General features: G+C 52.6%; 1 protein-coding gene across 2 annotated transcripts in view; it reads right to left on the bottom strand.

Annotated features, from left to right (window-relative positions):
- The window catches only part of DHX37 (DEAH-box helicase 37), a 28,300-nt gene extending 5,132 nt beyond the window's left edge, over positions 1 to 23,168 (bottom strand). The window contains exons 1-21 of one of the 2 annotated variants that reach the window (XM_072722671.1): positions 22,921 to 23,113; positions 22,648 to 22,757; positions 20,587 to 20,756; positions 17,861 to 17,973; positions 15,955 to 16,285; positions 12,699 to 12,847; positions 11,541 to 11,633; positions 9,636 to 9,732; positions 8,628 to 8,741; positions 8,264 to 8,365; positions 7,899 to 8,013; positions 6,631 to 6,726; positions 6,332 to 6,414; positions 5,460 to 5,607; positions 4,767 to 4,843; positions 4,129 to 4,361; positions 2,857 to 2,968; positions 1,585 to 1,691; positions 1,265 to 1,453; positions 343 to 467; positions 144 to 260 (exon numbers count right to left, since the gene is read on the bottom strand). In XM_072722671.1, coding sequence (XP_072578772.1) covers positions 144 to 260; positions 343 to 467; positions 1,265 to 1,453; positions 1,585 to 1,691; positions 2,857 to 2,968; positions 4,129 to 4,361; positions 4,767 to 4,843; positions 5,460 to 5,607; positions 6,332 to 6,414; positions 6,631 to 6,726; positions 7,899 to 8,013; positions 8,264 to 8,365; positions 8,628 to 8,741; positions 9,636 to 9,732; positions 11,541 to 11,633; positions 12,699 to 12,847; positions 15,955 to 16,285; positions 17,861 to 17,973; positions 20,587 to 20,628 — 2,443 coding nt within the window. In that variant the 5' untranslated portion in view covers positions 20,629 to 20,756; positions 22,648 to 22,757; positions 22,921 to 23,113. Of the gene's footprint in view, positions 1 to 143; positions 261 to 342; positions 468 to 1,264; positions 1,454 to 1,584; positions 1,692 to 2,856; positions 2,969 to 4,128; positions 4,362 to 4,766; positions 4,844 to 5,459; positions 5,608 to 6,331; positions 6,415 to 6,630; positions 6,727 to 7,898; positions 8,014 to 8,263; positions 8,366 to 8,627; positions 8,742 to 9,635; positions 9,733 to 11,540; positions 11,634 to 12,698; positions 12,848 to 15,954; positions 16,286 to 17,860; positions 17,974 to 20,586; positions 20,757 to 22,647; positions 22,758 to 22,920 lie in introns of both variants that reach the window. The other variant, XM_026017069.2, reaches the window with a different exon arrangement.
- Positions 23,169 to 23,647: the final 479 nt, after the last annotated feature.

Here is a 23,647-nt window from a genome sequence, read left to right as displayed (position 1 = left end):
GTAACAGGGATTAATGGAATGTGGTTAACATTGCTCAAATCAACCTGAATCACTGAAATGGTCAAGTTCTCCGCCGGGTGTTGCCTGAGAGGGCCTGGGGAGCCCCCAGAGGCTGGCATCGGGGGGTGGGGGCTGGATGGTACCTGCAGTGGTCAGCTGGCCCCGCAGGCGCCGGATCTCCATCATGGCCTTGTACCGAAGCCCGTTGGCCTCACAGAACTGGGGTGAGCGGCCAGAGTACTCACAGGCTCCCACGGCACCTGTGGATGAGGGGTGCACTCACTTGCCGCCCTGCCCCAGCCTGCCTGACCGCCACCCCTCCATGCCACACCTGACACACACCCAGCAGCACCATGATGTCTCCGAGTTTGAGAGAGGCACCTTGCCCTGCCCAGATCCTCTTCATCTGGGCCACCCGGGCCCGCTTGTCCTTTAGCCGGGCCAGCTCCTCATCACTGGCGGCAGGTCTGCAAACACACACACACAAACCCTGAGCTGCTGCCTGGCCGCCCTCCGGGTCGTGGGGGCAGGGAACACATTAGTTAATCAGGGCAAGCTCAGAGGCTTAGAGGCAGAGAAAATGCCTGGGGGAGCCACTGACTAACACGATTAAGGTCTTAGACCCATAATTTACCACCAACAGCCTATGAGATTAAAACAGTGCGTGCCTCCTAACCCGACCACTGACCGCCTTTCCACAGATAAAGACTGATACAAAGAATCCAATAAACAAGTAACATCTTACACATCTATAGTTAAAAGTGACAACAAGGAACCTTTACATCCACCGAGTGTGGCCTGAATGATCTCATTACTATCATGGTTCCCCAAACCTCAAAGAGCGGACACCTAGGTTACTGTATGCGTCAGGCATGATTTGGAGCCCTTTGCTCGTGTTAACGACTTTCACCCTGACAACTCAGTTATTATTAATTAATATCTCACCCTCATTTTCCAGACGTGAAAGAGAAGGAACAGGAGATAAAGTCGCCTCCCTGAAGCCACAGTTTGGAAGTGGCGGGAGGAGGATCTAAACCCAGGCAGTGTGGCCCAGAACCTGGGTTCTTAGCCAGTGTACAATCAGGACTGCTCCAGAAGTGAAGACAGAGCTCTTCAGGGATCAGAACGCTGCCGGGCTCGGGGAGGACCAGCACGTGCACGAAGTCACTCAACACGCCAGCGACCCCACCCCGGAGGTCGGGCTCCCAGTCATCGCTCAGCACAGGGGGCCCTTGTGGCCTGCGCCGAGCCCCCCAGTGCCCACCTGTCCAGCTCCTCGAACAGCTCCCGGACTGTCATGGCAGCCACAATGGTGATGGCGTAGGGCAGGCAGCCGTGTTGCCTGCTCAGTGCCAGCATCTTGGCGTAGCGGGGCGCCACAGGGAACGTGGCCATGGTCCTGCCCAGTGCAGTGATGGGGCAGCCCAGCCAGGACCTCTGCAGCTGCTTCACGCTGGAGGAAGAGGTGTGTGGTGGGGGCGTCACGACTACGCGGCCCTGGTGCTCAGGTCAGCTCAGGAGTGGGAGGGCAGAGCACGGGCTGCGAACTGGGCTGTCTGCTACCCCGCCCCCCGCCCTACCCACCTTTCTGTTTTCTGGGGCGCCTGCAGGGCACCCAGCGCAATCAACAGCTCCTCAGCGGCGATGAGGGCCTCCACAGACGGAGGGGTTGGAAAAGGAAAGTTGATGACCTGGGCAGGGGGAGACGTGGCAGGAGGCAGCCATGAATGCAGAGAAGCAAGTATGGGGACCCCTAAGGGTCAGCCAGGCCAGGCCTGGTGGGAGGACGGCGCTCCTGCACCTGTCCTAAGACCACTTACAACATTGGACACTCAGAAAGGAGCCCCGGGCACTTTCCTGGTCTGTAAGCCAGGGGAACCCCAAAAGTCCCATTCCTTCATTTATGCACATAATCCACACACTCAAAAGCGTGTACTGAGCACCTAATGTGTGCCGGGGGCTGTTCCTGGCCAACAGAGATCAAGAAAGCCCAAGATGAGGGCTCTGCCTCTGCTGAGCGTGCATGTAACAGGAAGGCCCCCCACTCCCAGGGAGTCAGCATGGAGCAAACAGGAGGAAATGTGCCTGCACAACAACACGGTGAGGAGACAGAGGGACTGGGCTCAGGAATGGTGGCACCTGAGTGACTGACTCACAAAAAGTGTCTGGTAAGTGTGTATACACCCACGTTCACAGTGGCTCTGCCCCTAACGGCCGGAGGTGGAGACAACACAGGTGGCTACCGACAGAAGAATGGCCAGACAGAATGTGGCCCACCCCCAAGTTGGAGCATTACTTGGCCAGAAAAACGAAGGAAGTACTGAGACATGCCACGAGGGATGTGACCCTTGAAGGCATTTATAGAATAATTCCATTTCTAAGAATGTCGAAAATAGACAAAGCCACAGAGACTTTAGGGTCGGGGAGGAAGGAATGGGAATGACAAGTGATGGGCCCAGGGACTCTCTCTGCTGGTACCCCCCCTCCCCATGGAGCAGTAGAAAGCAGATGACCCCTGGACAGGGGCAAAGTGAGGACACTCTTGTGCCAGGCAGATGACTGTGGCAAAAGAACATTCTGTGAGCCCCAGGAAAACGGCAGCCCTCTGTGCAGTGGGCAGGCCCTCTGGCTGTTCAAGGGGTATAGCCCTGGGAAGTGGGAGGGCCCAGGGCCCAGGGCCAGCACAGCAAGGTGCAGCCCTGGGCTCCCTGAATTTGGAAGCCAGCCCACATGGGGCTGTAGCTGCCGCAACAGAATGGGACACAGAGCAATGGGAGCTCAGGGGGTGCGGGCAGGGCTGGGGCCAGGGTGATGGAGGCTCAGTGGGGTATAGGCAGGGCTGGGGCCACCGCTGACCTTTTCAATGTTGAGTGCTTTCATTTGAAGGATCAAGTCTTCGACTGGTCGCCTGGTGATTTCAGGAGGAGGAAACTGCTCAAAGTCACTGAAAACCGCAGATGAATAGAGCCTGGGCCCAGAGAGGCACCAAGGATAACAGAATTATTTTATAAACAAATAAAAGAGGAACTCAGCCAAGCTACCTGGCACTGGATGTCCACTCAGCCACGGACCCTCCTCCTGCCTTGTTTCCCTTTCTCAAGGACTGGGCTAAGCAGTTGCCCCCTCAGGGCAGGGCAGAGGTCTCAGATGCCATGTGGGGGATGGAGAGCAGCACCTGGCACTCCATCGCCAGCAAACTGCTACCATTGTCACTTCTCACTAGTTTTCTTTGCACAATTTCTCACTCTCCTTTTTTCGTAATTTAAAACAATTATCAACAAAACCAGCAATAAACGTATCAAAAATGAGTATAAGGATACAGATTGGGAGAAATTATTTGCCAATGGCACCTCTGATATGGATCTAATATCCAGATTAGGAAAGAACTCTTTCAACTCAACAATAAAAAAGAAATAACCCTGTTAAAAAATAAGCAAGAGATCTGAAAAAGCATTTCTCCAAAGAACACAGATGAGTGACCAACAAACACAGGAGAAAATGCTCAGGGTCATTAGCCATCAGGGAAATGCAAACCAGAAGCCCAGCGAGCCGCCACAGCACACTTCCAGTTAAAGAAAAAAAAAAAAAAAAAAGGAAAAGTTAACAGGTATCGTGAAGAAGGCAGGAAATTGGAACCTCCTGTGGCTCAGAGTGCCACACAGCAGAGTCACTGCAGTAAACAGTGGCCATGTGACCCAGCGGCCCCTCCCCAGGGACAGACCTGGGAGGTGGAGACACATGTCCAAGAGTGGGGACGGGAAGCAGGGATATGGGTCTCTTTTGGGGTGACGAGAATGTTGGCAACAGGCTGTGGCAATGCTGTTCTGAGGACACTGAAGACCACAGAACTGCAGGCTTCAAAATGGTGACATTTTTTGTAGATTAATTTCACCTCCATGAAGCTGTCACAAAATAAAATGGAAACAAAGCTGAAGTAAGTATCTACTTTGGGGTCAGAATAAAGAACAGGAGTGTCTGAGAGCCAACGAAGCCCTGCAGAGTACCCCAAGGACCGTCTCCAGCCGACAGCACTCCCTGCAGACAGAGGAGGGGACCCCCTTTCCTTACTCCTTGCTGGGAAGCTGCACAGTGACCCCAACGTCACTGGAGAGGCCCAAGGAACTCCACCTGTAGCAGTGGCCTGGCTCTGTCCGGCCTGCTCGGCCCGCCCGCTGATCAGCTGAGGCCTGTGACACCCAGGTGACTCGGAAGGAGGAGACGCCAGTGACGCGATCATAGTGCCGCTTCTTGACCTTCCCACAGTCCACCACGTATTTGATGCCCGGGATGGTGAGGGACGTCTCGGCCACATTGGTGGCTACAACACACAGCCGTGTACCCTCTGGGGGAGGTTGGAAGACCTGGAATTGTTGGGGAGGGAAAGTAGCTAAGAAGCACCAGAATCAGGAATTTGTGGGACAGACATGGCATAGGGGTGGGGGGTGGGGGCAAAGCCAGGAATTTTCTCATGATCCTAGAGAAGTCAGTTAGCCTGGGGGGTGGGGGGGCCAGAAAGGGCAAAGGTGACAAGCCCTCCCCTTGCCTTGGGCCACAACAACCTACATAAATGCAAGGAAGTGTTCATCTCCAGAGATCCCAACACCCTCTCAAAACTGGGGGTGCTGATCAAACTGCTGATGACAAGGACAACCCCGGACTTGCCCTACCTTTATCCTGCTGCTCTTAGGAGGTGCCCCCACGAGGCAAGGTGGCCCCCGCCCAGCCAAACATCCACCAAGCACCCACCCCAGACTCCATCCTGGTACCTGTGCTTGCTTCTCTGGGGCCAGCAAAGAGTAGAGCGGGAGCACATGGAGGGGGAGCGAGGCATCCGGCTTCTCACCTGCAGGGAAAGCAGAAGCCTGCTGGCATTCCCAAACAACCACGGCGGGAGCCCCGCTCAGGCTGTCCAGCAGCCCCTAACCTATCCTGCCTGCTGCCAGGGGCCTCTGCCCTTGGGACCAGTACACTGGGTGAGCACCATCTGGGTCAGAGTCTGAGAGGCTCCTGAAGGCTCTTCCCGCCCCACTATCCTGACCCAGGTGGGAAATGCCTGCCACGCTATACAATCTCCTATGCAATCTCCTTCTCAGAGGTCTGGCTGCGAGCCCTACTGCCTGCTGGATGCCTCTGTGGTGACCCATGTGGCCCTGGACCATCTCTGAACAGGGGGCCCTGGAACTGGGCAACCCTCCCAGCCAGTGTGAGGCGTGCATTTACCCAGCAAAGCTGAGTGCTCCCATTACAATTAACACTACCAAATATCTGAGGGTCTACTCTGCCAGGCAGTTGCTCAGCAAACAGCAGGCACAAAGTGGCCAGGAAGCCTGGCTCCCTTGAGGCTCGGGACAAGGAAGTCTGGGCCTAACAACAGGGGCTGGCACATAGCAGGCACTCAACAGACACCTGTCGAATGAATGACTGAAGGAGCATGACAGGGGTCCCTGCCCAGGCCACACCTCCATCTGTTCCGTCGTCCCCCAAGTCTAGGTCAAGGTCGGAGCCCAGAGCCGCCTCTTCTTCCTCATCCATCTCTGCCTCCCTATCCTCATCGCCTTCGCCTGCTGGCAACACCGAGTAGCTGTCCAAACTGATCTGGGGCAACATCTATGGCGAACAAGACACGAGAACCATGGATGTGGGCCACAAAGCAAGAAAGACAATCGCGTTCAAGCACGAGACCCTGCTCCCCCTCCTCCCGCAAGCCACATGGCCTTGGGCAGCTCTGGCAACCGTCCTTGTCATAGGGACAATGATAGGACTCATCTCACATGGCCACAGGGCTGCTGTGAGGACCCAGTCAACACTTGGGAGGCATTTAGAGCATCACCTGGCAGGCCCTAAACACAGCGGGCGTGGGGGGAGGGTGTTAGTGACCTCCAAGTAAGGATGTATTACCCACAGATCCACGACATTATGGGGATGCCTGGGGGAGAATGCTCCCCTCTTCGGTTGTCCAGCCAACACCAGGGACCCCGTGCTCTGGTTCTCCCTGCCCTCCTAGAGATCCTCATAGGCCCAGCTCAGGTGTTGAGGGCCGGCCTTCCAGAAGCTTCTTCTTGGCCCATAGGCCCTCCTGCAGCTTCTGGAGCAGCACTATCCAAGGGAACTTCCTCCCATGGTAGGAATGTTCAGGCCCATGCTGCTCAATACAGTCATGAGTAGCCCCAGCTACTGAGCACGTGAAATGTGTCTGATACAACTGAGGAACTGAATTTTACTTTGTTTAAACTGAATTTGCATCTACACAGCTACATGGGGCTGTTGGCCACCATAGACACAAAGGTGTCAGAGCTCCGAGCTGCCCCCTACCCCACAAGCCTCTACACACCGCTGCCTGGGCCTTCTTCACCCTTGTCCTGGATTTCTTAAACTTGCGCATCTCCTCTACTGAATCTTCTTGATCTTCTTTTTCTGCAAGAGAAGCAGAGTCAGGAGGAAGACCTCTTGAGACCAGGCTCAGGCTATGAGGACTCTGTTCTTCACTGTCCACAGTAAGGCTGCTGTAGTGCTGGCCATTCCTTGGGGGGAACTGCAGGGTAGGGAAGGGTGCCAGGCTCTCACGTGCGGGGGCTCTGGGGCCAAGGCTGACCACCCGCCACCTCCCAGGGCCAGGTGCTGCCAGGTTACCTGGGGGCCTGCGTCTGGTGTGCGGGAAGGCTCTCCTCAGCCTGCGGCACAGTGCATGCACCTCTGCCTGCCCCGTCAGGAACACCAGGATGCCACCTGCAGAAAGAACGAACGAGACCCCTCACTATCCCTTCATTCATGGGGAAAACATCAACTTAACAACAAGCATCTGTGAAAAGCCAGGAGTGAGGCAGGGCTGGGGACAGCAGGACTGAGAAACCCAGATGAGCAGTGGGCAGCTTCCACCCAGACTGAGGACGTGTGACGGGGAGCTGGACAGACCTCCTGCGTGACCTGGCTGCACGACTCCTGGGAAAGGGGGACACAACCCAAAACCTGCACACAGACCTCATGGCAGCTCTATTCACAACAGCCAAGGGGTGGAAACAACCCAAGCACCCATCAACTGGTGAAGGATGAACAGGCGGTAGTCTCTCCACACAGCAGAATAGGATGCAGCCATTACCAGGGGAGAAGAACTGGACACCAGGCACAATGTGGCTGCGCCTTGAAAGCGAGGTGTCACGTGAAAGAAGCCAGGCAGAAAGCCCACATGGTACGGGAATCCTTCTGTACGAAACGTCTGGGATAAACAAACGTGTAGAGATAGAAAGTCGAACGGTAGGGCCGAGTCAGCGTTTAATAGGGACAGACTTCGTGGTGACAAAAATGCTCTGCAGAGGGATGTTGAGGACAGGTCACAGCATGGGTGCGCCCCAGGAGTACTGTGGGTCTTCTTCTGGACCATCCCAATGCAGCGAGCGTCACGATAAAGTGAGTTACACGAAGGCCTGCTTTCCCGGCGTAGGTGAAAGTTACGTTTACGCTGAGCTGTAATCTATTGTGTGCAACAGCATGGTGTCTAAAAAGCAACTCCTATATCTGAGCTTTCAGCAGGCTGTAATTACTGACCACAGATCACCAAAACATCAATGAAAAAGTTTAAAATACTGTGAGAATTACCGGGACGTGACAGACACATGAAGTGAGTTAGTGCTGCTGGAAAAACGGTACTGACAGACTTGTTTGGCGCAGAGAGATGCCCACAAACCTTCAATTTGTAAAATGAATGCAGTATCCACGAAGGAAAATAAAGCCAAGCACAGGAAACGAGGCATGCCTATGCCATGAATGCACGAAGGCCACTGAACTACATGCTTACAAATGGTTAGAGTGGTGAAGCTTGTGTTACGGACATCCCACCATCAGGGAAGAGCCAGAGGCGGGAGGGGAAAGAGGTCCAGCCTTTCTGGTCCCCAGGGCCTCACCTGCTGGCAACATGCGGTGGATCTTGCAGACCTTCCGGAAGCACTCGCCACTGTAGTCTTCTAGTGGGGTCCGCTTGTTGAAGTGCACTGTCACTGGGAACTGCCTGGACTCCACCTGAGACACATGCCCAAGAAGGCACCGAGCTGAGCCTCCCCCTGCCCTGGCCTTTTGGACCTCTGAGCTCTTAGCTCAGTGCGAGCAGCTCCCTAACGCCTCCCCCGCACTCACTCTCAGGTGGGCACACCCCCAGCCCCCAGCCTCCATCAGCAGGCAGGGCCTCCCCAGAGCTTGGCTTCTTCACAACTAGGAGTTCCACTGTCAATCCTAACAGGCCCTGCCTCCCCTGGCCAGCCCAGGGCACTACCTTGATGACTGGGGGCGGCTGGGGGAAGAGCCGCTGGTTCTGCGTGAAGTCCTCCACCCGCAGCGTGGCCGACATGATGAGCAGCTTCAACGGCAGGTGCCTCTGTGGGATGACAGACCCGGTGACAGAGGGAAGGGCAGTAGCTTCCAAGGTGAGACCCACGATTTCAATGGGTGGAGTGATAAAGGGGTGGTTCATATGGAGAGCCACAGTCCCAGCACTGGCCCAGGGGATCCTGTTCTCGGAGATCATCCCACAGCAGCAGGTGGTGCGGGCAGAGGGAGCCCAAGCTCTTGATGGGGGGATAGGAGCCCTGGCTGTGGCTCGCATGGGGTTCCCTGGCTGCTTCTACAACTTGCCCTACCTTTGCCCGGAGAGACACGATGCGGGACAGGAGGCCAATAAGGATATCCGTGTACACGCTCCTCTCGTGGGCTTCGTCGATGAGCACCACCTTGTATCTAAGCAGCAGGAAATCCTGGGGAGGGGGTAGTGTGGTGAGGTCTGCTGGCCTAGGCCCAAGCCACTCCAAGGTCACCTGCACCCCAAAACTCCCCCTCCAGGAGCCCCTTTCATAGCTGGCATGGATCCTGGAGCACTTGGTCAGGGGGAACCCTGGTCTGTGACCTCAGGCAAGTTACTCATCTCTTCCGGGCCGGTTCTCCACCTGTTAGATGGGGCAATGGGACCCACCTGACAGGGTCACAGTCAGGTTTCCATGACAATTACAATCTGTAAAGTGCATAGCCGAGGGCCTGGGGCTAGGGCCTCGCAGAGAAATTGCTGGGAGAAGGGCAGCTACCATGTATTAGAGCCAAGCTACCAAATCCAGACACCTGTAGGGCAGGGAGGGTAGGCAGGAAACAGAAATGAGGTGGTGGCAGGTGGGACCGAGGGCAATCAGACAGTGTACACCATACAGAAAGGAGCCATACTCAGCCATGTTGGGTGGTCCCGGGTGTCCCTGGCTGGTGTCATGGTAGAGGAGATAGGCATTACATCTGCCCTCCCCAGAGGTCCCTGCCCAGGTGGACGTCACACAGCCAGCAAGGAGTGGTATGCATGTGACTAATGCACAAAGTCTGTGAACCAAACCATAATAACGAGTTCACATTTAAAGAGCACCTGCTAGGTGCCAGGCTAAGGTGCCTTCATGCATCATGAAATTCTTGCTTCAAAACAAATATATGAGAAAAGTACAGGCATGCAGACCAAGAAGCTAAGGCTCAGAGAAGTGAAGTAACTTGCCCAAGGTCACATAGTAGCACCGTGTGCCAGCGGCTGGCAAGCCAACTGCTCACCTCCAGGTGCCATGGAACTCCCCACCCCATGCTCATCAGCCTTGCTTTGTGACAGAGGATGAGGGACCAACCTTCTGGATTTCTTTCAGCAATACACCATCCGTCATGAACTTGATTCTGGTCTCTTCAGTCACGTTTCCTTCGTATCGGATCTGATAGGAGACGACCCTGCGGAGATAGGCTCCAGCTCAGGCAGGCAAGGACCTGACCTGCTGCAGCCACGAGGCCACACCAAGGCCAGAGCTGAGGCCTGGCCCAGCAGCTCTTCCCACATAGCACAGACAGTGCCCGGCCCCGGCCCGTTCTGTCACCAACGTGATGCAGAGGGGCTGTCGCAGCCCTCCAAAAGATAGATCTACCAAACATGGTAGATTTGGCTGGAGCTTAATTCAAACAACCAACTCTGAAAACCTTTCAGAGAAGAGCATGGACAGGACGACACTGCAAAGTTTCACAAGTTTTAGTTGTGGTAAGGGTGCTAAAATTGCTTTATAGGGGTCCCTGGGTGGCGCAGCGGTTTGGCGCCTGCCTTTGGCCCAGGGCACGATCCTGGAGACCCGGGATCGAATCCCACGTCGGGCTCCCGGTGCATGGAGCCTGCTTCTCCCTCTGCCTATGTCTCTGCCTCTCTCTCTCTCTCTGTGTGACTATCATAAATAAATAAAAAAATAAAATAAAATTGCTTTATAGATTCCTTATCTTAAAAAAATAAAATATTCTTGATCTCTTGGCCCCACACTGTGGAACCTTGAGGATAAACTTCTCTGAAGCCAGCACTGGCTTCTAAACCCTCCCCCAGTTGGGGGAGGCAGGGGGCGCAGTTGCATGACTTGACAATCCTTGAAACTTGGTTTTAGGTCCATGGGAGCTCATTCACTAGTCTTTTTTTTTTTTCAAAGATTTTATTTATTTATCCATGAGAGATACAGAGAGAGAAGCAGAGACACAGGCACAGGGAGAAACAGGCTCCATGCAGGGAGCCCAATGTGGGACTCGATCCCAGACTCCAGAATCACGCCCTGGGCCGAAGGCAGGTGCTAAGCCGCTGAGCCACCCAGGGATCCCTTCACTAGTCTTTCTACTTTTGTCTGTGCTTAAAATTTCCACAGTAAAAAGTTAAAAAGGATGACAAAATACGGCGGTTTTGTACATATTGTTATTTTCAATATATATCATTAAATGCACCAGGAAAGACACAGAATGAACCATTTCTATAACCATTCCTCTCAGAGAGGAATACAGAGAGACACACACAGATGCTTGTCTGTGCCTATGACTGTCTAGAAGGATCCACAGGAAACACACTGGGGGTCCCTTGCTGCCCCTAACATGCAAACAGAACATGCCTCCTCCACTCACATGCCAGTCCCAGGAGAGGCCAGGTGCACAGCAAGTGATGACCCGCAAACATTCAGTAACAAGACAGATAAAGGAAACTCTATGTTCTTCTGTGCTATCTCAGTTGCAGACCATACTGGACATGCCACCGCTTGGAAACTGAATACCATAATCTTGCCTGGGGCCCAGACACATGCATTACAAACACAGTCCCAAGCCATTCTCAAGCAGGTGCTGTACTTGCTCTGCTGTGCTCCAAAGTGTCTGAATGCCGGCAGAGGATCTGCACTCAGGGACCTTGCCTAAGCTACCTTGCCACTGCCGAGCAATGCCTGCCTGCATCTGGCTGCCTGCTGCCCTGCTCTGCCCCCAGGTATGGGTCATGGTCCCCTAGTGCACTGTGCAAGAAGTGAGCCCAAGCGCCCAGCTGCCTTGCCTTGCTCTGTGGCCCCCTCCCCAGGACGGTCCTGTTGTCCAGAGTGTGGGAAGCCCTCTTGCATGGTGCAGAAGCAACACTACCACCAAGCACCCTTGGAACAGACAGGGCCCAAAGGCTGCTCAGCATGTGCCAGACAGCTAGCCCCTGGGCAAGGCCAGAGGACCACCCTCACCCCTCCTCCAGGAGGCAGAGCCCTCACCGCTGTGACAGATTCATCTCCTTGGCCACTCGCTGGGACATGGCCACAGCAGCGACTCGCCGGGGCTCTGTGATGCCGATGATGCTGTTGTCACTGGGGGAGGGAGAAGACAACACATAAGCAGTACTTGGCCCCACTTGTCCATCCCACAGTCACATGTGGTTCCATGTCAGGATCCAGGGGTGATGGAACATGCGCCAGGCAAGGAGCCCCGAACAGCAAAAGGGAATGACCTGTGGGTCAGCACAGAGACACTTTGGGGTCACAGCCTACCAGGAAAGACACAGGCAGAAACTAGGCACCTGCTGACAGAAGGGGACCCGGGTGGAGTTCGCCCACAGCCAGCCAAGCACAGGCCCGATTCGAGGCTGTGCAGAAAACAGTTAACATAGCAGGCCTGGGGCTCCTTAGAAAGGTTTGCTTGCTGGGTTGGTGGCGGCTGGCATCTGGGATCTGAATTTGGGAGGGTTCCTGGTCATGTGCCTGGACCACCTGTATAGTGTAGCTGATGCTGACCACTTGCTTCCCTTCTGGGCACCTGGGACTGGGGCAGGTACTAGGGAGAGGGTGCCTAGGTGACCTCAATGGACACATTGGGAGCTCCGTCTCTACTGGGCTTCCCTGGTGACAACACTTCACTCGGTTGTCACAACGTGCTGCTTCCATGTGACTCTCCCAGGAGAGGGCTCTGCAAGCCTGTGATTGATTCTCCCAGACTTCACCCCACGCACCTCTCCCCTCTGCTAGTTGTGTTCTGTGCTTTTTGTTCTAATAAGTCACACTTGTGTACCACTACATGCTGAGTCCCATGAACCTTCCCGGCAGATCGATGTACCTGGGGTGGTCCCCAAGATGCACACAGGTCAACAGGAAGGGACATTAGTTAATGCATCACCCCACATGCCAGGGACTGATCTAATAAGCATTTTACACAAATTTCCTCATTCACCTACATAACGCATGAAGTAGGTGCAAAGGTTATCCTTATTTCACAGTTGAGGAAACTGAGGCCAAGAGAGGTTAAGCAACTTGCTCAAAGCCACACAGGATATGAACAGCATATGATCCCAGCAATAGATCCCTGGGAGCTCATGTTAGGGGATCGCACCTTCACCGTCACCCACGGGACCTGCAGAGGACCCCGTGGCCAGCCCCCACCTGCTGTAGCCTGCTTCGTAGAGAAACTGCGGCACCTGTGTGGTCTTCCCACTGCCAGTCTCACCACACACAATGACGATGGGGTGCTCGGCCACCGCCTCCATGATCACTTGTTCTTCAGCGAGAATTGGGAGCTTTAGCCGTTCTTCCTGGCAAAAGAGATGGAGTCAGTGCTCAGGGAATTGGGGGTCGGGGGTAGGGGTGGGGGAGTCCCTTGCAAAATGGCAGAGGGGATCAGCGAAGACTGTCAAGGGTGACATGGTGTCTGTAGAGGCTCCAGTGGGCATGTGGATGCCATGAGCCTTCCCAGCAAATCAATGAAGCCCTGCCAGCTAAGGACAGGGACAGAGACCCATAGCCCACAGGAGAGAGACATAGGCAGGGTCCTTCAGTGTCAGGGTAGATATCCTTGGGACAGCTTGGCTGGTGCAGAGGAGTCTCAGCCTTTTTTTTTTTTTTTTTTTTTAAGATTTTATTTAATCACCAGAGACAGAGAGAGAGAGAAAGGGACAGAGACATAGGCAGAGGGAGAAGCAGGCTCCATTCAGGAAGCCTGACACAGGACTCAATCCTGGGTCTCCGGGATCACGCCTTAGGCTGAAGGTGGCGGCTAAACCGCTGAGCCACCCAGGCTGCCCAGAGTCTCAGCTACTACAGAGAGTGACGTGGATGGGGATTATATTTATAAATGATCACTCCAGTAAATAACCTGGCGTAATTTTATACAAGTCGAGGATGTGCAACCGCAACCCAGCAATTCTTCTCCTAGATAGATACTCTGGAACAGTGACTTTCTTTTTTTTTAAGATTTTATTTATTTATTTATTTGAGACAGAATGCATGAGCCAGTGCACATGCATGGGTGGGAGAGGGAGAGGAATAAGCAGACTCCCTGCTGAGTGCGGAGCAGGTTGCAGGGCTTGATCCCACAACCCTGGGATCATGACCTGAACCGAAAGCAAGAATCGGATGCTTAACCAACTGAGCCATCCAGGCGTTCCCAGAGCAGTGACTTTCTAAGGCTTTTTCCTACAACCCACACATAGAGCACTCAGTACATACATGTGCACACATGCCACGCACATACAGTTGACTCTTGAAAGACACAACTTGGGTTTAAACTGTATGGGACTGGGATCCCTGGGTGGCGCAGTGGTTTAGCGCCGGCCTTTGGCCCAGGGTGCGATCCTGGAGACCCGGGATCGAATCCCACGTCAGGCTCCCGGTGCATGGAGCCTGCTTCTCCCTCCGCCTGTGTCTCTGCCTCTCTCTCTCTCTCTCTGTGTGTGACTATCATAAATAAATAAAAATTAAAAAAAAAAAAACTGTATGGGACTAATAAATAAATAAATAGAAAGAAAGAAAGAAATTAAATAAAATAAACTGTATGGGACTACTTCCTTATATGTGGAATTTTTTCTATAAATATAGAACTAGGGGCACCTGGCTGGCTCAGTCAGTAGAGCATCTGACACTTAATCTCATGGGTTTGAGCCCCACAATCGGCATAGAGATTACTTAAAAAAAAAAGTACAAAACTATAAATGTATTTTCTTCTCCTTATGACTTTTTTTTTTTTTAAGATTTTATTTATCTATTCAGGAGACACACAGAGAGAGGCAGAGACTCAGGCAGAGGGAGAAGCAGGCTCCCTGTAAGGAGCCTGATGCGGGATTCGATCCCAGACCCCAGGATCACACCCTGAGCCCAAGGCAGATGCCCAACTGCTGAGCCACCCAGGCATCTCTCCTTATGACTTCCTTGATAACATCTTCTTTTCTCTAGCATTATTGCAAAAATATGGTATATAATACACAAAACATACAAAATACACATCAATTGATTGTTTCTTGTTATTGATAAGGCTTCCGGTTAACAGTAGGCTATTTGTAGTTAACTTGGGGAGTCAAAAGTTACATGTGAGTTTCTGACTGCATGGGGAGTCAGTGCCCCAACCCCTGTGCTGTTCAAGGGTTAACTGTATTATATTGTGGAGAGGTTTTTTTTTTTTTAAGATTTTATTTATTTATTCATGACAGACACACAGAGAAAGAGAGAGAGAGGCAGAGACACAGGCAGAGGGAGAAGCAGGCTCCATGCAGGGAGCCCGATGTGGGATTCGATCCCGGGTCCCCAGGATCACACCCCAGGCTGCAGGCGACGCCAAACCGCTGTGCCACTGGGGCTGCCTCTGGAGAGGTTTTATGAACCACTGCTCACCTTCATCATGGGGAAGCAAGCTAACGGGCTCATCTAAAACATTCTATTGTGGGTGGCTCAGCAGTTTAGTGCCTGCCTATGGCCCAGGGCGTGATCCTGGAGTCCCGGGATCGAGTCCCACATCGGGCTCCCTGCATGGAACCTACTTCTCCCTCTGCCTCTCTGTGTGTCTCTCATGAATAAATAATAAAAAAAAAAAGATTCTCTCTCTCCATCTCCCTCACCACTGCTTGAACACTCTCAATAAAAGTCAGCTGCCCTAACTATATATAAACACATAATTGTACATGTAACAGAAACCACGGTTTCAATAAGTAGTACTTATTTTTACCTAGAACACTGCACTGATCTTTTCTTTTGTCTTCCCATTAAAAAACGAAAAGGAGCTGGTCACATCCCAGTGGTTTTACAACACAATCTGTGTTCTGGAACAGCCCTTCTGGGACCCAGCCCACTCCCTGGCTCCTGCAGGTCTCTTAGCTCCTGCCCTAGACGCCTTCCCAGACCCTTCTGCTATTTCCCCTCATGGCCCCGACACGGCTTTTGTCACCCTTCCCAAGTGTGGGGACCATGTCAGCATCCTCTGCTGGGCTGACAGCTGGATGCTGCAGATCACACTCCCCATACCAGGCCCATGGCACACGCTTGGGCACGGAGATGGAGGCCCCCACCACCCCCAGTTCTGCAGGTGAAGAGAGGGAAGCCCAGGAGTGGGCTAGAAAGTGGTGGAAAGCTGAGTGGCCAGCTGGGCCAGGACCCACAATCAGAGGCCAAGGGTGATGGTGACCAGGTGAGGATAGGAACAGCAGACACCCACCTCAGCAGCTCTGACTTTGTGCTGGTACTGCTGTGTGCAGACTCCTGCACATCTGTCCCTACAACCCTATCAAGTAGGGACAGCTGTTCCCACTACAGGTGAGGGCGCAGGAGAGCAAGTGAGGCCGCCTGCTCAAGCCACAGGGATGTCCCCCCTCCATATCCCCAGCTCCTCACTGTGCTAGCCTGTGCGCTTATCACAGACACCAGAGCAGCAAACCTGCATTTCAGGGGTGCGGTTCACAGGGATGAAGACAGCAGGCTTCGCTGGGGGCTTGGCTGGGGTGGAGGCTGCTGCTGGTGGTGCCGAAGTAGTCCCAGCCAGAGAGGGTTGGCTACTGGGCCCTGGGCTATCAGTCCCGGCCTCTGGTGCAGCTGGCAGTGTCCCTGCTCCAGCCTCTGTGGGCTCAGTGGCAGGAGCCTCCTCAGGTTCAGACTCCATCGAGGGCTCAGACTCCTCCTCTTCTGTCTCCTGGTGATAGCGCTTCCGGTGGGCCCCGCTGAGGCTGCTGATCTTCTCTTGCCTCTGGGCTTCGATCTTGTCAGACTTCCTGCCAGGACAGCCAGAAGTTAGGCACAAAAGCCTTACCGTGGCCCTGTCAACCTGACACAGCTCTGTGCCGCTATATATCCATCAGAAGCCAGGAGTCAAAGTATACCCTTTCCCACCTAAGGACCTTTGCACTTGCTGTTCCTGCTCCAGGCACGTACGTTCTCCCTCACTGGACTCAACTGTCATCCAACAGGGTGACTCTCCTATCTCCCCCCCACCTTCTTTCCCTACTTTCTTTTCTGCTGGTGCTTGTCAGCACTAGATATATATGTATTCACTTGATTCTTGCCTGTCTTCCCACCATTAGAACATAAACTTCTTGGGATGTCTGGGTGGCTCAGTGGTTGAGCACCTGCTTTAGGCTCAGCATGTGATCCTGGAGTCCCAGGATCGAGTCCCACATGGGGCTCCCTGTGGGGAGCCAGCCTGCTTCTCCCTCTGCCTATGTCTCTGCCTCTCTCTCTGTGTGTCTCTCATGAATTAAAAAAAAAAAAAAAATCTTAAAAAAAAAAAAAAGAAGTAAACTTCTTAAGGGAAGTTTATTTGTCATCTTATTTGTGTACACCCCTCTACCCCCAGGGCCTAGAGGAGAGCCTAGGACATAAGTGTGCCCTCATAGTAGCCATAAATGTGCGATGTTCAAGGGTGCAGGTCAAGAGTAAGACAGTAGTAGGTGGTAGCTCTAGGGTAGGAGGGGCATGTAGGCTCCTCCTAAGGGTCGGCCACCCCGAGGGAAGGCCAGGAAGAAGCCAGCTGATGTGGCTTAAGACCACTTTAATGTGACATCTCCTACTTGTTGAATGTGGGTTGTATTGGGCTGAACAGTGTCTCTCCAGAATTCATGTCCAGAGACTCAGAATGTGACCTTTTGGAGATTGGGTTTTAGCAGATGTAATTAAGATAAAATGAGGGCAACCTGGATCAGGGTGGGCCCTAAATCCAATGCCTGGTATCTACACAAGGAGAGAAGAGACACAGAAGACCACGGAAGACATGAAGACATGCCGGGAGCCGTGCCAACTTCAGTGTCCTCATGTCTGCCAGGAAGGAACACCCAGTACTGCAAGAAACCACAGAAGCTGGGAGGGATGCAAGGAGCAGATTTCCAACTCCTAGAAGGGACCGACTCTGCTGACATCCTGATGGCCAGAACCACCAGAGAATACATGTCCCTTGTATTAAGGCACCCAGGTTGTGGTATTTTGTTACAGCTCCCCTGGGAGAGTCTGAATGAATACATAAGCAGAACACCCAAAGGCCTTCATGACACGATATAAACGAAACAAAACTTGCTGATAAGCCAAACCTCATTCATCCCTGACCACCTGAAAGCAATTTCTACCCTAATGGCCTGTGTCAAAACTGGAAGAATCTGTGTGCAGGAAACCCTGCAGTCTGGTGTGTGTCATTGGGGTTTGGGCAGCATCATGGCCTCTACTCGCTGCAGGTGTGCTGGCATGAGGGTCAATGTGAATGTTCCTGTAAATATTCAAGCATTCTGGGATGCTGTGAGTCCCCACCCCTGGAGTCCTGGCATGAGAGGGGGACTTCAGGAAGGGTCTGGCCCACTCACTCTCGGGTGTGGTACATGCGGTCCCCAGTGCCAAGCTTGGACGTGGTGTAAAACAGTCTCATCTCGGCTTCAGAAACCTGGACTTCGCTCAATTTCTGTAGCATCTCTGCTCGCTGGGGAAGGAAACAGGTGTGTTAGACATCTGGAGGGACGACCTTCTCTTCAGAAAGGAAATAAGACTCTACATCAGATGTCGGCCTCGCTAACAATTAAGTCTTTCTAACCTAAAGGTCACAGTACAATTGCTGCATGGAGGTCTTGTGTCATCGTGAGCCAGAATGGCTTTCCACCCCTGGACGGGGTCTGGTGCCAGATGAACCAAGCTGTCTTGGCATCACTGTGTGTCAGGAGGTATTATCCACTATCCAGATGCCCCCCCAAGGGAGACCAAACAAAGGAGGGCCTGTGTGTGCAATGCAGCACTCCCCAGCTATCTCACAGGGAAGGGAGGCTCTTGGGTGCCAGCAGCAAGTGGTCCCCATGCTGCTTTCAAGAAAGCAGCCTGTGGGGACAGGGACAGTTGGCCTCTTTCCCCTGGAGAGCCACTCAGGAGTTTTAGTACTCTTGAAATCATATAGATGCATTTTAATATGTGCTTCTATGTATTTTGCAATCAATTAAAGGAAAAACCATGTACAGAAAAGTGAGAAAAAACACAGCACAGATTTTTAAAAGGGGGCACCCTTGCGGGAAAGTGAGTCCCCCTTTGCTAAGGGGCTCCAGGGTCTGAGTCTCAGGGCTGCGAACAGGGGACCCTGTATGGTGACCTGGACAGAAAGGCAAATGTGAATCCCAGGAAGCCTCCAGATTGGGCTTTCTCGGTCTCTGCGCTGCAAGCATCATGGGCCAGAGAACATTTTGCTGTTTTGTGTGCTACAGACCACCTGGCAGTGCCTCAAGCCTCCAACCTCCCACCAGGTATCTCCAGACAAGGCCAGAGGTTCTCCGGGGGCAAAACTGTCCAGGTTGAGCATCCCTGCTCCAGAGGCAAATACCGTTTCCAGGATGTAAATTCTAAATTCAGAAGGGCAGAGGGGTGTGTTTAACTGTACCACAGAGAGGATGCTTTATTATTATTATTTTTTAAAGATTTTATTTATTTATTCATGAGAGACACAGAGAGGCAGAGACATAGGCAGAGGGAGATGCAGGCTCCCTGTGGGGAGCCCAATGCAGAACTTGATTCCAGGACCACGGGATCAAGCCCTGACCCGAAGGCAGACACTCAACCACTGAGCCACCCAGGCTTCTTGGAGAGGATGTTTTAAAACTGCAGACTGTGGGAAGCACTACAGACAACCGACCTAATTTCTTTCAACAAATAAATGACAAGGGGAGAAAAAAAAGAAAAGAGGTGGGGTAGGGAAACATGAAACATTTGGAAATTTGACCTTTACTGTATATTTGATTTTTCAAAAAAAATTTAAGTGTGCTAATGGTCCTGTGGTTATTTTAAATGGTGCTTAAGATATAATTGGAAATATATATGGATAAAATGTTACGCACAGGGGGTTGAATGGTCTCCCCTCCCCCAAAGATATGCTCATGGCCCAGAATGGGATCTTATTCGGAAAAAGGGTCTCTTCAGATGTAATTAAATATCTTAACATGAGATGCTGCATTATTCAAGTGGGTCCTAAATCCCAAGACAAGTCTCCTTGTAAGACTCATAGAGAGGGGACAGCCATGTGAAGACAGGGGCCAAGACAGGAGGGACGTGGCCACAGGCCAAGAACACTTGGGGCCACCCCAAGCTGGATGTCAGGAAGAGCTTTCCCAGGGAGGAGGGCCCTGCCAACACCCTGATTTCAGACTCCTGGCCTTCAGAACTGGAATAGAATATATCTCTGTTGTAAGCCATTCAGTTTGTTTCAGCAATCCCGGGACACAAATACAGATTTATGCTACCTAGGCTTTGACCCGGGAGGTAGGGAAGTGGCCAGCTGTGGAGATGACTGGGGAAACGTGGGCTGACAGCTGCTGGCACTGGTGAGAGGTACATGGGAGTCTGGTACACTAGGTTCTCTACTTCTATAGGTGCTGGAATTTCCCATTACAAAATTTGTTCCTTAAGTGGCTTAGTGGTTGAGCATCTGCATTCAGCTCAGGTTGCAATCCCGGGGTACTAGGATCCAATCCCGAATTGGGCAACCCGCAGGGAGCCTGCATCTCCCTCTGCCTATGTCTCTGCCTCTCTCCCTCTCTCCCCACCCTCCCATGGTATCTCATGAATAAATAAATAAAATATTTAAAAAAAAAAAAGTTTGAAGGGAGAAGGTCTAAAATTCTCCAGAATAAAGTTAAAAAAAAAATAAGTAACACAAAATTATTAGGACCAAATAAGGAAAGATGAGTATGTTGAGGGACTGACTTCCCAGCTAACAAACATCTGGCCTCAACAAATCTGGGCTCATTGGAGATTCGTGGGCAGGCTCCTGGAGGGTCTGAAGGCTCTGGGGCTGCATCAGATATCAGAGCTGCTGCTAGCCACAGTAGGCCAGACGAATTTAAATTAATTACAATTAAATCACACAAAAAATTAGGTTCCTCAACCATGCTAGCCACACATGCCTAGTGACTACTGTATGGGATTGTGCAGACACAAAACATGCCCCTCATTCTGGAGAGTTTGCACTGTCACGCAGCAGAGACCAAGTCGGGGGACAGAGAACCCACCTCCCCCCAGTCTAGGGAGCCATGTGCAGATCCTGACAGAACAGGCCTACCTGGCTCTTTTTCTCCTTCTGTTCTAAGATTTTCTGCAGCATTTTACGCTCTTTCTTGGTCAGAGGCTTCTTCTCCTTCTTTGATGGGGGAGGGGCTTTGGGCTTCTTTTTCTTCTTCCCAGGCAAAACCAGTGCATTGCTTGCATCGATGCCTTTCAATGTGTCTTTATCTGAAAAGACACACTTGCGTGGACCCCCTTGCCCCCTGCCCAGGGACCGCAGAGACTTGCAGTACTCCAGAGTCCACAATAATGCCATGTTTCTTTGGGGTGGCTCTGTGCTACCTCTCATGGGATCCTCACCCTATGTGTGAGCCCAAGTGCCCACACAGGTATGGGGGTGCAGGCTTGTCACTGTTCCTTCAACTTGTCTGCCCAGCATCCGCCATGTGTCAGATTTCACTGTGAACCCAGGGCACCTCCATCCTAGTGGGCAGGGGAGAAGGAGCGGGGTGCCAGTGGGGAAGGTACAGGCCACAACACCGCTCCCCTCAGAATGTGTGAGGTCAAGCCTGTTTTCATAATACTACTACAACATTCTCCTAAGACTGCACAGGACACTCAGTACTGGGTTTGTGTCATATCTACTTGTAAATGTCAGTCTGAAAGTACACAATCTGGACCCAAATTCAGGTACCATATTACTCTTCAACTCAACTTGAGGCAGCCCCACGGGGTGCACCTGTTCTGCCTGACATCTAAGGCTGCAGCCCTCTCCAGGGTTCCGTGTGGGCAGCTACTAGCTTACTAGCTCCTCTGGCTCGGTCCATCTTTCATTGTGTCACAAAGTGTAGGAGAGGCTTTGTGACCCTCAACTAAAACGAACACGGCAATTTTAAGCAATGCAAGCTATGCATTCTGCAGTCCTCAAATAAAACAATTAAAAGCACAAAGAAAAACAAAGGAAATGAGTGTATAGCAGCATTTTCCAGAGGCTTCAGATCAGGTGACACATTGTTCTGACAGCTAATGGAGCATGTCCTTGTATACACTGGTTTTGATAGATTTAACCCACACCGACGAAAGAACTTTAGGATCTTCAATTTTTAAGCATGTAAATGGGTCCTCAGTCCAAAAAATGTGAGAACTACCGTGCTATAGGGAAAAAAGGGGGGGGGGGATGTAATAAAAATCAGGAAGTGAGGGGTAATATTGAGTCAGTGGTCGAAGGAAGGCTCTTTAAAGAAGGTGATGTGGTCTATGTTTTTAGAAGACTCCTCTGGCCCCTCAGAAAGGAGGGGATAAATGGACATCCTGGGTCAGAAAGAACTTTCCTGATCTTCGGGTCCAAGAGATCTCAGGCCCCCCTGTTCTGATCACCTCTTCCAAAATTCTGATAGCAGGTAGGATGGCTACTCAGACTGGACCCATTTTACAGGAGAGAAAACTGAGGCAGATGATGTGGTCCATCCCCAGCCTATCCATGCAACCTCCAAGGAGGGAATTCAGTCCAGATTCCCACTCTGGCATTGTCTCCAATCACCTCACTGCCTGCCAGGCCCAACAAGAACGTGCACTAGAAAGCTAGTCAGTGGGTCGAGGGCAGCAGGCTTTTCTAGAGGCCCTGCTTTCTCTCTGTCCATCTCAGAGTCTAGGTCCACTGTTTCCTAGTGCCCACCTCAACCTGGATCTCAGGCAGCAGGTGCACTCAGCTCGGCGAGCCTGACTCTGCAATGTGTCCCGTTTCAGGAGCCTGCAAGACAACTCTGAACCGACTCAGTCACCTCACCTCACCTCTCCTGCACAACTGGCCTCACGCAGGTCGTCAGCCTTCCTGGATACACTCAGTGGTCCTTCCCTCCCTGACGTCACGGCATCATCCCACGGGGATGGCGGGTCCTCCTCCGTGGCACCCACTAGGACAGTCTCCCAGAGCTCCTCTCTCTCCTCACAGGCTCCTCCTCCCTCCCTTCTCCTCAAGAGCTGGACTCATTCCCCCAGTGAGCCAATCCCCTCCGGACTTTAAATGAACAAATACCATCTACTCCCAGATGATTCCAAAGTGCTACCTCCCCCAGGACCAGCCTCTCCTCAGCATCCCAGCCAGCAGCTGCGTGCCTACCCTGTCCACCTGGTGGCCAAACAGGACCTCCGGAGATCACTCACATCCAAAACCGGGCTCTTGGTCTCCCAGGCTGCCCACTCATCTTCTCCAATGGCTGGCTCCAGCGCCTGGGAGTCATTTTCAACATCTTTGTTCCCCGTGCAATCAGCTGGCAAATCCCATCAGCTCCACCTTCAAAATACTCTGCATGCAACCGCCCCACCTGTTCCATTGCTGCGGCCCTGGCTGGATGTACTAAAGCTTCCTAGCCCAGCACCCCGGACGCCTTACCCTCCAGCTCCAGCCGCACGGGCGGCGGCTCCGCGGGGCGCTTCGAGGGCCCGGGGGCCGCCTGCAGGCGCCCCTTGACGTTGTAGCGCCGGCGCAGCTTCCCCATGGCGCCCGGTCCTGCCGGCTCCCGGCGGGGTGGCCGCAGCCGCGAACCCCGAAGCCTAGTCCACGTGCGCGCCCAGGCCCCAGGCTCAGGCCGCGAGACTTCCGGGCTGCGCTCTCGCGAGAGCTCACGATACCAGCACCCTGGGGGCGGGGCGGGGCGGGGGCGGGGCCTGCGGAAGGACGGGGCGGGGCCAACTGCGTGACGCGAGCGAGGCCTGAGGTCGCCGGGGAGGCCTGGTTTTAAGCTGAGTGCTTCCCACGTGGTGCGAATCTCTAAATCGGAGTCAGGTGCTGGTGCTAATACTAATTTGGTTACTTGGGAGGGGGACTGTTTTGCACCTTTTGAAATATAACACTGCCCCCGTTGCAAACGTCTCCCCTCGTTTTTTTGTTTTTTTGTTTTTTTTTTTGCTCTTTTGCACTTTGATATTCCTATAAGAGACACTTCGTTGTATAGTAAAAGGGCACAAATGTTTCCATTACAGGGACAGAGGCACTAAAAGAAGAAAGTATTAGGCGGCTTTAAACTCTCATTCCCGCATCACACTGTAGCGCACTCGAAAATAATGTATTCTCTGAGTCCTGTAATTATCTTGCATATACAACGTTTTATATTAGCAGA

The sequence above is a fragment of the Vulpes vulpes genome, chromosome 10 (assembly GCF_048418805.1).
Source record: "Vulpes vulpes isolate BD-2025 chromosome 10, VulVul3, whole genome shotgun sequence".
Taxonomy (NCBI): Eukaryota; Metazoa; Chordata; class Mammalia; order Carnivora; family Canidae; genus Vulpes; species Vulpes vulpes.
Note: the sequence above shows the minus strand (reverse complement) of the source record. Positions and strands in the feature narration are given on the sequence as shown.